We start from the raw sequence: 15,728 nt of genomic DNA on the forward strand, positions 1-15,728 counted from the left end.
TCATTTATCAAGGCTAAACTGTTTTCACTTTGCAAAGTTAATTTGTTCTGCAGATCGGTTAAGACATGTAGACCTTTTAAGATACAAACCAGAAGACCCAAGTTTAAAATAAACGTGCCACAGAATGGGCTTGACTATATCAACTAGCTTGGATGCCTCTATAATCTTTGGCCACCATCCTGATAAGACCTATGAATGTACTTAACTTTACACATAGCGAGAAGTCTTACTAAAGGCTCTGATGCTGTGCTTAGCTTTATATGCATGCCAGAGTCTTTGCAAGATTACAGCTCACTGTGTTATGGATGCTGTGTCACTGGACAAAAACAGCTCTGAGCATTTGGGAGAAGGTTAAAGATAGATATTAGGTGGAGAGACTGAAATACGTCGTGTAGAGCACTTCCAGGAAATACCTTGGCACAGGTCAAAGGCATCACTCAAAGTACATCATTTTCCCTCCTGCTTTGATTAGTTTGTTTTATGCTAGACAGCCTTTCCCCAAGCCCAGTTCACCTGAGTTGTGCTAGTAGTTTAGTACCTAATTTTTGAAAGAGCTTAGCTTATCGGATGTTGATAGTTGGTTCAAAGTACCCTGAAGTGATCTGCTCAGCACTTTCTTTAAAGAAACTTAGGCACCTAAGTAGGTATTAAGTTATCTTGATAATTTAATTTCACCTGAATCTGTCACAACTGGTCAAAATCTTCTGGCCCAGACCTTCTGATTTTCGTCTGTGCAGGGTAGCACAATAATGTTACTTAGAATACATAAAAAGAAAGAGATAAACTGGCTTTTTCATCAAACATTGCGTTTTGGAACGGAATTAGCTTTAGAGGTTGGTTTTACCTGCCTCACGTCAGAGTGGTGTTAACTAGAACGTCCAGTGTAAAGGCAGATACTTATTTCAAGTAGGAAGGTCTCTGCAGTGCTGCCTTGTGCTCTTCCCCGCTGGCTGAACGTGGCAGCCATCTCGCTTCCAGTTTCCCTTGTGCAGCTTCCCTGCTGTGCCTTCTTCCTCACTCTAGGTATTTCCAACTTGCTGGTCAAGACCTTTTAATGCTTCCTCCTCCTTCCTTATGCAAATTCCCCTTTTAAGATAGACTTCCTGTCTCCCAAATATGGTTCCATGTAGACCAGCCAACAGCTTTCCAGTTGCTTTTTAGCCCATGAAAGCCAACACTGCCAACTCTAAGTGGTCCAAAATTCTAAGATTACCTTAAGAATCTTGTTGTTTATATAATTACTTTATTTTTTAAAAATGTTAAATTCCTTTTTTCCATCTTGGGTCCAGGTAGGCATGTCTTCAACATTATGGCAGAGCTATGAAGTCCAGGTGCCTTTGCCTTTCTCTTTTATTAAAAGCATAAATCCTGGCTTAATCTTGAGACTTACAGAAAAATGCAAAATAGTAGAATCATGCAGTCAAATCATAACGGTTGAGGGCAGTATGTTAATATTACTATTAGTAGTATTGCCTGACTCTCTGCTTTTAGGTCTTCAACCACCACTTTGTGAATACAGTTCATTAATAATAGGAGGGGTAGAGGGGCGAAGTCCAGTTCGTGGCATGGCAGCTAGCAGAGGCAGAGGATATATGTCTGAGCAATGTAAATACTTGAATCTCTGTGGCATCTCAGCCTCTCCGGTGGTTTGCAGGTAGTAGATCTACCATCTGTAGGGCTTTTCCCCTTTCCAAAGTAACTTAGCTCCACTGACTAAAGTGCAATCACATGAGTTTCAGATTAAATGTTTTAATACTGATTTTAGTGTCCCTTTACTGATTTCTTGTGAACTGCTGTGTACAGGCCACATTACTCGGCTTGGGATCTCTGAACTTAGACAACTCGCAAAGTGCAGTACTGAGGTCGACAGTCAGTCCTTAGTTCTCCTGCTGGATGCAAGTATGGAAATATATGTTGATAAGTGTAGCATAAATCCCTGCAGCCACAGCTGGGGGGGAGCTGAGGACACACTTCCCTCCTTAATCAGGACTGACAGAGCTCTGCAAAGAGCGGTCTGGGAGCTGCAGGATCCCTTTGCTCCTGCTTGACCGTGCTCCGGGGTGCTAAGTCAGCCTGTGTACACAACTGTCACGGGAGGACAGCAGGTGGTTAAATCAAGCTGTTCTTGTTCAGCCCCAGCCCACAACAAATTGTTCTGTAAGCACCCAAAATGAAGGCGTGCTCTGCGATTTCTCTGGGTGCAGCAATGGAGGAGTTGACGCTGAAGCTCCCCCCCGCTGGTGGGGCACTGGTGGTTTTCTCTCCCCTCCAGTGAGCTGCCCGCTTTTCCCCTTATTTGTGAGGCTTTAATATCTCTGACCGCTTTGCACATCTGTTGGATGCAGTCGCCCTTGGCAGTGGGTGCTGGCATGACAGGGCGAGGGGCAAGAGACGGCGCAGGCAGGGAGGCACCCAGTGGCAAGCCCTGGGTGGCCAAGCCAGGATAGGGGCTTATTCAATTCATCCTCCCCCCCGCTGCACTTCTCCAGCAGCTCAGTCTAACCCGTGCTGGGTAAAAAGGAGCGGGCCCTGGTCTGGCAGTTTTCATGCACGGACGCCGGGTTACATGCCATTCAGCCATCCTGGGGTGGCATTACTGGAGCAGCAGCGGTGGTGGTGGTCACAGACGCTGCATCGGGCTGTGTTTGGGCTGGTCCCTGCAGCTGTTCCAGAGGTGCGAACCGCGGGCGCTCTGCTTGGTGAGTCCCATCAGTGCAGGCTGACGGTCGCTGTACACCCCTTGCTAGCTGCCGCCTGTAACCAGCTCACCCCTCTGCATCAGTTCCCCAGCACACGAGCTGGGCCGATGATTCGCAGTTACAGTTATTTCCGCTGTTTCTGTACCCTCCAGGGCCAGCCCAGGACCCAGCCATGCCATTATAAATGAGGAGCCTCTTCAAGCTCTGCTGGCATTTCAAGGGTAACCCCCGTCTGAAGAGCAGGTATATGGAAAGGAAAACTGTGATTATGCTTTGAATCACCACTGGCTCCCTGAACACTGAGTTAATCATTTAGAGTGAATTTCAGATATATAACAGTTTGAGGGGCTGGGTAGTGGGGTCTGCTCTGTTTTTGTTTGGCCTTTGTTTTTTTTCCCTCTTCAGAGGCAAATTTTTCAAAAGCAAGTCTGAAGTATTAACAATTTTTAAGTGTGGTATTTAAAAAAAACCCTGTGTCTAGTAAAGACCGTGTGTCATACAAGGCATTATCTTAACAAGCTCCTTATGGCATTGATTTGTCCCTATATTAGTGCCAACTTTCTTTCATTCATTTAGTACATGGGCGTCCCTCCCTAGGCCAGCTCCTTGCGTTGGTTCCTAGGCAACTGTAATAATATTGCTGCACGTGTGCGTCGGGCATTGATTGCCTTTGGGGCTTTTTTTGTGCTGTAAGTGAACACAGGCTAGTCCGTTTTCCTTTTCTTTGTGTTCTGCTAAAGTCTCTGAGAGTTTTGAAGGGCGCGGCTGTGATATTCACAGCTGAGCAATTCAGAAATACTTGCAGACAGGCACACGTGCGTAGTGTGGGATGGTGTTCATTCTGGAATCCCTAGGCAAGGCTTACTTCAGCTACTGTGGTTTGCTCTTTGGTGTTTTTTAATAGCCAAGTTACAGGTGGCTTAGTATTTTGGATGCTTGGTGAATGTATAGCATCATCTGAAGAAAACAGAATGAACAACCCCGTTTTATCTTATTTTTACTCTGCGTGGAGGGAAAGAAAAAAAACTGAAGAGTTCTAGTCAATGAAGGGTTCAGTCCTAAATCAAATCCTTACTGAAATTCCTTTCAAGGGATTACTCACTTGAGAAAATGTGTGCAAGGTCTGGCACAGAGGAAGTGGGTTTTTTAAATGAAAAAATGAAAGTTAATGTATAAAATTGCAAGAGAAAGGATGGTGGGTGAATATGGCACTGCAGTTAGTCAGGGGAGCTCTTTGCCCTTCTCAGCTCTTCTAAGAACTCCTGGCTGACCTTGAGCAAGTCATTTCACCTCTTGTTTCCCGTTTGTGAGGTGGGAATGGCAGTATATCTATCGTCCACCGTTTGTTCATTTCAGGGACAAACAGCATAACCATGAGCAACCTGTTTTGATTCCCTGCTTGGTGTTTGAAAGCCAGACAGGTACAGCCCATGTGCGTGGTACTGAAGCTGTCCTAATAAACCTTGCTATTCCCAGCAGCTTCATCCCAATGTGGTCACGCTGGTCAGTCTCTCAACCTGTAAGGTTCCTAGGAGACAAATAAAACTGTCTTTCAGATGATGTCCTGGGCCACCAGTTGATCATCCCTGGTTTATTTTGTCTGCTTAAGGTGGAAGGTCTTTGAGCCCTCTTCGTGTTGCACCCCACTCTTTGGGCACCTGATCTTACCCACGGGCACCTAAATGGTGGTGCAGTACAGAGGAGAAAGACGAATATAATCGATTGGTTGTGCAGAATCTAGAGTTACTTGAGCCATAAGCCTGTGAAATACATGTGGGAAGCATGAAAAGAATTTGCCAGAATTTACAATTTACCAAATATTGATATGTATATGTTTCAAATGCCCAGACGTAATGGGAGATACTAACATTGGCATTTCCTCAGCATACAAGGAATGATTTTACGCTTTTAATGTAGAAAGGCTTTTCTTTTGTAACTAGTAATGATAATAATAAGAGCATTATAATGCCTGTCTGGCTGTGGAGAGCTTTGCCCTTTCTCTCTTACACTTTTCAGTGCAATAGAAATTATTTAGAGGATTGAATAATTCTCTGCATTTTTGTTTCTCTGGTGTTCAAACAAGTAAAACGTCCATAAAACATAAAACACCCCCTATAGTCTCAACAGAAATTGAGTTGGTCAGAAAAGAGGGAAAAAAGAGAGAAAACACTGAAATAGAGAGGAAGCTATTTCAGGTGCAGCCTTAGAAGACTGAAAGTCTGTATGAAAACAACGTGCAATGTTCACCAATTCTTCAAATAATGTTTGAAAAATAGCAAGATGCTGTTAATGTGCAGTATCGCAATATCATTCATTAAAGAAGGAGACATGAAAGGCCTGAATGGCTACAGGCTCATCAGCTTAGCAGCAGTGGTGTATAGAAGTCTCACAAAAGATGCAGGGACTTTTTGGCCTGTAGCCAAAGAAGAAGTCAGGATTTAGTACCTGAGCTGTGAATTACCTATGACAACAACAAGGGTTAAGGGAAAGATAACTAAGTGTAGTGAACTGTTACGTGAGCCTTTTGTAGACTACAAAATGTATATTTTTTTTTGTAGAGAAATAAAAGCGTTTTAGAATACTGAGGCTTGAAAACAACAGTAAAGAAAAACTGTGCAACTCACGTGTGGAGATAAAATTAGATGTCAGGATTAAATAAGAAGCAATCTATTTATAATATTGTAAGAAGCAATATAATTTTGGTGGGGGTTTTGGTATCACTGGGAAATTTCTCCCAGAGATAGGGAATGGTCAACCAGTTGACATTTCCAGGGTCAGTTAAGACTGGCTGTATTTGATATGATGAAAAGCAAAGCTGTAGATGGCTTGGGGTCGATATAGCTCCATCACTTTAAAGGGAATAACTTAGCATTTGCCCAAAGGCAGAGCAAAATCAGCGTTGCCCCCCCGCCCCGGTGACTGAGTTTCTTTAGCAGTGAGGGGGTGCAAGCACGCAGTGAAGGCTGACCCGGGTATCCTCTCTACCTGCCCCTGCAGAGAGCAAGGGGCAGCTTTGTTCTCCAATTCAGAGCACCGTTCTTCCAGGCTGCTGTTTTGTCATCATCTGCACGCCACGGTTGGGGCTGGGAGTACATCAGCCTTCACCGGAGAAAGCAGAAAATAGGTCTTTAGAGCGGCAGGCGGGGTGGGGGCACCAGAATGGACCGATGATGGTCACGATGGCTGCTGGTGCAGTGACTGAGATGTGGGGCTGGCTGTTTGCACTGCCTCTGGCAGTGCCTGGTGGTGTGGGGTCCTGGTCAGAGCTTCAGCTGTGGCACCAGCTCTAATAAATAACAGTGCAGACATTTCTTCTCACTCTTTTGGTTCTGAGCGATGTGAGAGAAGTTTGTTAATTTTTTCCACTGAGCTTATTTCTGAAAAATTAATTCATCTTAATTTAAACACCATCAATCTTTGTTTTCTCAGCCGATGGCCTTTGACTGGGGAGAGCAGGTGTGCTGGCTCCTCTCTCATCCTGCTCCATCCATTTCAGCAGCAATTTCTGATAAGTTTTGTCACCTCCATGCATACTGTGGAGAAATATTGAGCAAGCATGGGGAGTGGCAATGCAAGAGCACAAAATTACACTCCTCATCAATCAATACCCTCTAGCAACTTCCAGGGCACCATAAATTGCTGACTAACAGGGGAGAATTAGCTTGATAAAATCACCATTAGTGTCAGTTCAGAATGATGTAAAGTTTTAAAGACACTGCTGTCCTCTCTGTCTCTCCCTCATCCATTAGTGTCTGTTCGTGGAGATCCCAATCCAGCAAAGCACGTAAGCACATGCTTAATTGTAGGCAGATCAGTAATCCCAAGGAAATCACTGGGATATGAGTCCTAAGCATGTGTTTATGTGCTTCACTGGATCAGGGCCATAACCCACACTCTCTGAGCACAGAAATGATAAATATCTCTGTGTGAGTCAGTTTCTTGATTCAAAACCAGATTTAGACTCACTAGCTGGACTTAGAAATATGACAGTCAAGTTTTACTGCAAGAGAGCATAGTAGTTAGTAGATATATGGTATTATACTTAGCCTCTTTAACCCTCCTTTTCTTACTTGCTATTTGAGTTTTGCAGGTTTATGCTAGCTAGAAATGTGCCTCTCTCAACCTCTGCACAGCCTTCTCAAAGCTCTGCAGTTACTAAAATTTAGACCATGTTTGGACCCATGCATAAAACTGGAAGTGCAGCCAGATCAGGAACAGTTTTTTAAAAGTTACAAGTGAGATGCAGATGCAGCTAATATAGCTAACAGGTGGTATTAGCTTATGGACTTGTCTCAGTATTGCCAGACTGCATACAAATACTACAATTTGCCTTATGGCTTTTCAGCGTTTGGGGTTTGTTTCTTCATGTTTTCAATTTTTCTTCACAGTCTTGAAGACAAGAATCTTATTTCTAAGGGAAAAAAAAACACACAACAAAAAAAGCTCAAAGCAAGCGAACAAAAAACCCCCACTAAAGATATAACAATGGACACTTGGATTGTCATATAGTTATTTGATTACAATAGCTGCAAAAAAGGAAAAGTGCAAGGCATTTCAAGACTTCCCACAGAATCACTAGGGTGACCAGCACCCCTCATTTATATTTCAAAATTGCTCTGAAGTTTGGTGTTTTGTTGCTTTCATTATTTGATGATCCAGCTGGAACCTAAGACTTTGTATCTCTGACACTGTCATCCTTTTATTTTTTTTCCTTTGGTTACAAAGCTGTAGTGACTTACTCATCACTACAGATAGTTATTTTCATTGAAAAGCTGACAATGTCCATCTGTTTAGTTGTAGCCCACTCCATGATCACCAGATGTTTCATTGCTCCACAGCCATCTGGAACTGGGGCTTGATCTGCTGTGACATTACGTCCATTGCCTCAGAGTGCCCCAAAAGTAATCTAGTCGTCTTGTTTGAGCAGTTGATTTGTTTGAAGTCATAATATCACATTTGAGAACAGAGTAGCACACCTTTGAATGCCAGAAGCCATGATTGTGTTGATCTAGTCTGATCTTCCACAGGACACAGAGCAGAAAATATCACCTACCTCTGTTTCATTTTTTTACTTTGTGGAATAACTTCTCCTGCAGTTGAAGTGGACAGTACTTTTACTCTTTCCAGAACAGCTGACCACTGGAATTTCAATGAGGAAAATGTCATATCTTGACTGTTGCGAATGCTCAGATATATCTTAACGGAAATGAATATTGTTACTCTTCATTTACAAACCAAAGCAGCAAACTTGTCTTTCATAAAACAAAATTGATGTCTATTCTGTGATAGACCTGAATGCTAGCTAATAAGAAGATAAGTATTAATCCTTCTAAAAATTTCTGTGTGTGAAGCAGAAGTGCTGGGACAGACTCTCAGCAGCTGCAAATGGATGCAAGTCAACTTATTTTAGTGGTCCTGAGTAGCTTTACACCAGCAGAGGTGTGGGCAAGCCAATGTCTTCTACAACTCCACTCTTTTGAAACATAGTGCTCTTTGAGCTACCAGAACTGTTTGAAGGAATGTCTACTGCCCACAATCCATGTGAAGCCCATTGCATGCTCTGGTCCTATTTTCTCGTTCAATTTTGACGCTAATTTGTGTTTGCAGGTGTGAAAGCTGTGGTGCTGTCTTCCACTCTGAGTGCAAAGTGAAGGCTGTACCATGCCCCAGGTGCGTGCGTAAAGAATTGCAGAAGAAGCAGAAATCCTTCTGGAGGCGACTGAATATGGACGAAAACTTCGAAGAGTCTTGCAACATGTTTGAGTTGTCATATCAGAACACATGAGTTCCTTAAGGCAGTGGCCAGCCTGAAGAGAATCCCTTTCCCAGCTGCCAGCTCAAGCAACTTCTCAGCTTAGCCAGGCAGAAGTCCTTTTGCAAAATAATATCTGACCTTCTTCATCTGTGAATAGCAGCTGCCAAAGCGGCCATAAAGCCTTGTTGGCTTTGAAATACCAATGGCTAAACTGCATTTTGCGTTGAAGTCCAGCCGCTAGCTCTCGTACAAAATGTGGTTTACTTGAAATGCTTTAGGTCTAACTAATTAAGCACCCAACTTTTACTTTTCCACCTCTGGAGAAGACATTTCCTCAAGGCAGAAAATATTTCCTGCCATGACCACATTATTTTTTATGTTGTTCATTTAGAATTGATGAATCATCTACTTATTTATGTGTATTATTTATTTATTATTAGCCTTGGCAGAGGTTCTGGTGAGGTGTTTCACAGAACCCAATAGGGCGGGAATGATTTTAAACACACCTGCTCGTTCTGATGTGGACACGTGGTTCCATTTCCTCATGTTTCCAGAGCGCTATTTTTAAAGGATCGGTACACTTACATGTCACTCCTCCCTGAGGAAAGAAAAGTATCTCCCATCAAACCTTATTCAGGGTGCTTGCAAACATAAAACGCAGAATAATTCCTTCAGCTATGTTTATATATTTATAACCACCCCAGTGAACTATTCCATATGCAGATAAGCAGGGGACTTGCTACCGTTTTTGTTCAGGCTGGGTACGTCAGTCAAGCTCTGTCACTGAAGTCCATTGAGTTTTACCCTGGTTATTCTTGATCTCTGCGAGGCCACGTCCTCATCTCCAGTAACCTGATGTTGGTTCTGACCTCCTGCTAGTCTCACATTTTAAGACATTTTAAGAGTCCACATTTTTTTGTTTTTATTTTGTGAAGTTTACTTTAAATGTTTCTCTAACCTGAACCTGTTAGACTGATAGTCAGGAAAGTGGCCTTGCCCACGTTAGTTAGAAAATACCTCCAAAATTGTGAAACACTAGTTTGCTGTCCTCACATGCAATTTGTGTCCTGCGTTCTCTGCGAGCTCTAAGGGATTTTATACTTCTGTAGTGACTTCCGTGGTGGAGAGCGAAGTTCCTCGAGATATGGTTCTGCTCCACACACCTGGAACACAGGGAAGTACTAAACATGGTAAATTACATATGTTGTGAAAGGGGAGTACGTGATGGATTTAACTGGGGAGATGTGTGTCATCACTGGCAGTATGTTTAATTCATTGTGGCTTCACCTCCAGTGAGCACTTAGAGATCCTCCTCCCTCTGGTCCACATTCTTAACTCTTTCTCCAGACCCTGCAGTAATGTGTATATTACATACATATGAAAGCATTCACATATATAAACATATACGTCTATATACAGAAAGCAAATATGGTTTCAGGAGAAAAAAGCCAGTCACATGCATGTGTATTTTTCCTCTCTTCTCACATATGTTTGTGAAAATGCCGAATACTGCTCTTTACTTCCTATATAGTCTGCAGGCTGTTGTGTTCAAGGCAGAAAGCAGTCTTGATCGTTGAAGCACCTCACTAATTGCTGAAGTATTTTAAATTAAAAAAACAGGGTACATCATGCTTACATTAAAAGGTAGAATGCTACAATGGATTGCCTTGTACTGGAGTATAAGTGGTTACCTTTTCCAGCCTCCAGTCAAAGAAAGTAGCTGAATCTGAGCTTTCTCAAATTTGAGTGCAACTACTATATATATGAAGCATGTTTATATCTGTACACATTAGACAACCAGTGCCTTTCTTTTCCAGAAGTCCTTCTCGCAGTAGGATTCTTTGGAAGGAAGTGAGAGTTTTTCCATGTTCTTGGCAAAGTAGTATAGGGATTCCCATATTTAATAAACCTAGTGAATCATGCACCTTTGTCACTAAAATTAATACTTCCCCTACACAGGGATGTCTCTGTCTCGGCTCACTGTTCCTCATGTGAAATGAGTTGCTTTCGGCTATCATCCTTAAAGATATAATGTTCCTTGCAAGTCCATTCCCACGTGAAGAATTCCCTGCATGTTCACAAATGCAAACACTGGGGAAGTATTGTGGAATTAGTCATGCAAACAGGAACTGCAGTGGTACTGGCTGAATAAACAGTATGCTCCCATGTTTTTCAGCATGCGTCACTACAGCTAGTCCTGTGGCAAAGCCAGTAGCTCTGAAACTGTCAGAATCTGGCAGCTACTATTTTGAATTAGCTCTAGGATAATGGTAGGTCATTAAAGAAAAAAAGGTGGTGTTTTTCTTATCATCATGCTCTGGTTTTTAAGATACCTTACAGCACTGGTTCATGTCCAGCTCGGTTTAGAGAAGGCTGCTCGTGTGCACTGTCAAAAACCCTATGGAGTCAAGGAATCAAGGTTTAGGCATTGCAAACTATTAGTTACTTTGACAGATGTCTAGATCTCCAAAGTGCCAGTCGTGTGAGTGGTTAGATACTCTAGTTGAATTCTGGAATAACAACATAGACAGCACTGGAGTTGCTCTGGGTTTGCACAGGTATTACAGAACAGTTTCTTTGCTAACTGAGATTTACAGAAAAGAAGAGTATGATGTTGGCAAAACTGCTGGAATTAGTCACGGGTCCAGAACCACTGCCATTAATAGCAGCAAAGAGCAAAAGCGTGTTGTTACGATATGCTGGCAGCGCCCAAAGCTTTATGTAAAATGATACTGTACAATACAGATCAGATTCATTTATTTAAAATTCAATGTTGTTGTAAACAAGCCAGTTCCTAAAATGGATACATGTTCATTTCTACCTTGGAAAAGTAATCTAGCTTCTCATGGTAGCTATAGGAGCAGACTGTAATGTGGAAGATGCTTTCCTCTCAGGGATGCTTAGCTCCTATCCAAAAAAAGTTATTCCATATGAATGGGTAAGATAAAGTCTCCTGTCACTGCCTTTCATAAGCATAATGAAAGGCTTGATCCTGCCCTCAGAAGGTGCCGATGCAGTAGGAACAAGCCCTATTCATTTTTCAGGATTGCAAGGCAAAAGAATAAACTGAAACTACTGCTCACATTACTAACTCTCCAAAGACCCAACTCTAAAAGGACAATTTTCCTGCAAGAGCCGTCTACTAGCAGGAGACTCAGCCTGGGGTTCTGTGGGTGGTTTGGGTTTCAGACAACGCTGTACCCTTGCGTGGTTGTCTCTGCTGTACTAGCAGTGCTGCATGCTGGTCCCCAGTGCTACTCTTCCCATCCTGCAGCCCATAGCCTGCACGTGGCTCTGCTCTGCAGACTTCTGGGTGGGCATCAGCTGGAAAAGTACCTGGGGTCTTTCCAGATTGCACAACTCTCTCCCCACACACACGCAGAGGTGAAATTACGTATTGATACTTCTAGTCTTGTCCTACCCACACGTGAAATAAATTTGAACAATAGCACTTCATTGTGAATCAAGAATAAAACCCGCTGTTTGTCTCCTTCACAGAGAAGGTGCTTTCATAGCTGACAGAGGAGGAATTGATCTGTACATGCAGTTACTGCTTTTGCTGGTCCAGAACTTGTAATCAGCATAGAAATAGGGTGCTTCACTGCAATGGACTATAGCCTGACCCTCTAACACTACTTAGAAACTTCTCATCTCAGTTTAGTTAGTCTGAGATTATTTTAATCTAGGACACTGTAGAGATCCTTATTCAAGTCTCTTTTCCTCTTTACCCTGATAGCCTAGCTTTCCTTTAATGGGAAGAACCTATGTAGGGGTTGCAAACCAGAGCTTTTTTTTTGTATTATCAACCTATAAAAAGAGAAATTTGGATCTCTTATATAGAAATCTTTCTATTGCTTTTCTTTGTCTGTCTGAGGTGATGAAAAACGATGGCTTTGTGATGTGACACAATATCCTGGCTGGTACATACTAGTATGAACTCATTGCTGGGATGATAGGAATTGGCAGTTGTGTGAGGGTTTCCTAGATAAGTGAGAGAAGGTACTTTTTGGTGAGGAACTTGAGTTTTTCACGATACTCCACAGGCTCTGATGGCCCTGTTAGGAGTGAGTCATCAGGGTACCTCTAGAGCTTCTCTTAATATCAGGATACTGCGTGTATTATAATGGATTGATAATAAGGTCCTGAAAGACTTAGGGAAAAAAGCAGAGGATGTCTGTTTACAATGACATGGGGAAACTGCACAGTTGTATTTTGCTTTTTCCCTGTAGCAACAGAAGCCACTGAGAGTTTCCCGGGCTTCCCAAGGTCACAGCCTGGATTGCAGCCGACTGTTGATCTGTATAAAAGAAATGTAATCAAATAATCATCATAATCTTCTCTCTTTTTTTCTGCTGCTCAGCTGCAAGCCAGTCCCCTCTCTCTCTTTCACTGTCTCTGTCCCTGTCTTTGCTCACAGTGCTGAGCCTACAGCTAGACTTTGAGCTTTATAGCTCAGTGTTGCTTTTGAACCAGTCGAGTCTGATCATTCTCTCCTTTGTAATTTGCCGTCCAATTTTCCCTTCCCAGTAGGAGTGCCTTACAGTACTGTATATTAGTGTCTGTCTTCCTGTTTTGGATTTCCTGATTTAATCTGCTGTTAGATTAACTTGTAGGCTTAAACTGAAACTCTCCCGTGGCTGCTCATGCTCTTTTGCAGGGGCAGCTGAGTAAATCAGTTTGCTTGTTCTGCCCTCATGAAGTAAGCTCTACAGGCTGCATATACCAGCTCTGAAGACACCAAGCTGCATGGAAACCCCTCACTTTTGCTCAATTTGGTGCCTTAAATTTTCAAAAGTTAAGAATTTTGTCAGGAATGCTCTGCCGTGATGCAGTGTGTTTGGCATTGGAGCTCGAAACCCTTGCTCACGGCAGTTTCCATCTTGCTAGGAGTGGTGACCATAACATTTCTTTACTATCTGTGCTTTGAGTGGGAAATATGAGAAAGGATAGCATGGATATGGCATTGGTTTTTATTACCTGTATTTTGGAGACTAGCTGGGCTTCTCTTCAGCCAGAAATGTGGTTGTGCTTATGTGAGACCTACAGGAGCTGTGCATATATAATAATAGCAAGCACTGGGCATTAAAACGGGATCAGGTCTCGCGCAATTTTGCTCCTCCTGGAACCACTGGCCAGCCCACGCCACATGGCAAGGGACTGCTGTACGGTGCTCGCTACCCACGTGGCACAGCTAGGTCCAGTGCTGTGGGAGTGAAGGCTTTTCCTCAAAGCTTAATTTTAATGCAGCCTGGTTCCCTGAAGGCTAACCCAGTGAGGGTTTGGTCAGCGTTACCTTAGAGAGAGGGTTAACCTGCTTAAATTTTAGCATTATTTGGTAAAGTATGTGGCTAACTCTTCCAGCATGTGTCAGCCCTGGGCACATGTCCACGCTGACTGTGATCTTTTCAGTCCACATTTGACACCAGTAGCAGGAATCCTGTTAGACAACGGCAGTGCTGGCGCTGCATTTTAGCAGTGTAGTGAGGAGACAGCCCGGATGATAATGTGCAAAGTCCTTCTTTACTTGAAAACCCTGGCATGGGTCATATCTTAAAATGCCAATTTTGTCCGAATTCCTTAGGGTGGCCATTAATCCAGAGCGCAAAGATGCCACTTGTGGGCAGCATCAGAGAAATCCAGGCCTGGAAAGCTATCAGCTGTCTAGGTCCAAAGTGTATTAGGCCTCGTCTACGTGCACAAGTGTCAGTGGCTCAATTATTTATTTATTCGTGTCTAATCCACGTGTTAAACCGATATAAATCCTTGAATACACAGCGTTGTTTTGGTGGAAAAAGGATTTGTTTCAGTTTTGCTTATGTGCTTGTCTACAAAGTTGATCTTGCTTAAACTAAAGTGTGTTTTCAGACTGATTTTTAATGGCATCGATACCTGTGATACCAGGTTAGCTTATACCAGTCCCTTTTCTACTTGAGCTAAGCAAAAGTAAGAGTTAATGGGCAAAATGTGTGTTTGAAAGGTTTTAAGCGATAAAGGCAGCTTCCAAATCAACTTTAGTTCAGTCGAGGCAGTTAGAGGCTGGGGGAAGCCGGGCGTGAGCAGCAGAGCGCAGCGGCTGGTGCTGTCCCTGGCAGCCCGGGCTTTCCTTCCTGCGGAGCACCAGCTCACCTGCAGCACTTGCAACGGATTTTAGCATCACTGGCAGCGCACCCTGAGTTTTTGGAAAACCATTACGTGTGTATGCTACTCTGTTAACTTATTGGCAACATCATTATGTGTGTTTCATTGTTCTTGTGTTTGTTTTGTTTGTTTGGGTTTTTTTTTTTTTACTTTTGACAAGGATTTTTTTAAATTATCTGCAACTGTTAGGCAATAGTCTTAATTTATTATTGATGTGTAATAATGTTATAATTTAAATTCAGTGAGTTGAATTGCTTGTTGGCACTGGAGCAGGGTTTATTTGGGTTCACTTGTGACAGCATCAGAGCACCAGTCCCTCGTGTATAAAGGCAACTCTCAATAAACACTAAAAAAAGTTACTCGTCCTTTTTAATTTGCCTTCTGGTGGGTACTACACCATGGGTAGGACAAGTTATGAAAGAGTGCTAGTTTCCTTAAAAATGCTAATCTGCAGGTGAACGTCTTCAAAATCTAAGCAAATTATGGAATTTACTGTTGCTGGGCCTGAGCCGGGAAGTCTCTGGAAATACTATCAATGACTGCATCAGGCTTCGTAGGTTTGGGTTCCCAGTTAAATCTCTTAAGTGTTTTTTGAAAGCCACAAATGCCTGGATTTGTAATGGTGCTGACCCCCAACAGCTCCCAGGGGAGCTTATTGGGAGCTGTTGTTGTCGGGCACCTTTGGGTACGGAGCTCCTGGAGGCACGTGGGAGGCACAGGGAGGCAGCTCCCCACTGCGTGGCTGTCGCATGGACCTCTGCCAAAAGGGTCCAGGCTAAGGGCCTTGAGTCCTAAGTGAGGGAGGCATCTCCCAGCTGGACTGAAGGGACCACTGAAGCCCTGGGAGGGCAGGATTTTGCCCATGTTGTAAGGGCTCTCCAACCGATGGATGTAGGAGCAGGCATGATTCCTGCTCTTCTGGGCTGCTTCTTTCAGTGCAGCAGCTGAGGAGCTTCTGCAGCTCCCTGGAGCTGTGGATTTGGTGACTGTAAGGATTGCAGCGCTGAGCCGTGGTGGAGCTCATGGGCCTAAACCACCTGCTTGAGGGTCCCCAGAGAAATCCACACCTAGCCCCATGCTCTCATGGCCTTCAAAGAGAAGGAGATGTCCCCTCCCTCAGTGCCCTCCTGCCCCTC

At 43.3% G+C, this 15,728-nt stretch overlaps 1 protein-coding gene across 5 annotated transcripts in view; it reads left to right on the plus strand.

Annotated features, from left to right (window-relative positions):
- Positions 1-14,942, plus strand: part of PLEKHM3 (pleckstrin homology domain containing M3) — a 95,886-nt gene extending 80,944 nt beyond the window's left edge. For 4 of the 5 annotated variants that reach the window (XM_075511420.1, XM_075511421.1, XM_075511419.1 and 1 more), the window contains one exon: positions 8,307-14,942. In XM_075511420.1, the coding sequence (XP_075367535.1) occupies positions 8,307-8,484 (178 nt within the window). In that variant the 3' untranslated portion in view covers positions 8,485-14,942. Of the gene's footprint in view, positions 1-2,851; positions 2,943-8,306 lie in introns of all 5 variants that reach the window. The other variant, XM_075511424.1, reaches the window with a different exon arrangement.
- Positions 14,943-15,728: the final 786 nt, after the last annotated feature.

The sequence above is a fragment of the Mycteria americana genome, chromosome 9 (assembly GCF_035582795.1).
Source record: "Mycteria americana isolate JAX WOST 10 ecotype Jacksonville Zoo and Gardens chromosome 9, USCA_MyAme_1.0, whole genome shotgun sequence".
In the NCBI taxonomy this organism is placed as follows: domain Eukaryota; kingdom Metazoa; phylum Chordata; class Aves; order Ciconiiformes; family Ciconiidae; genus Mycteria; species Mycteria americana.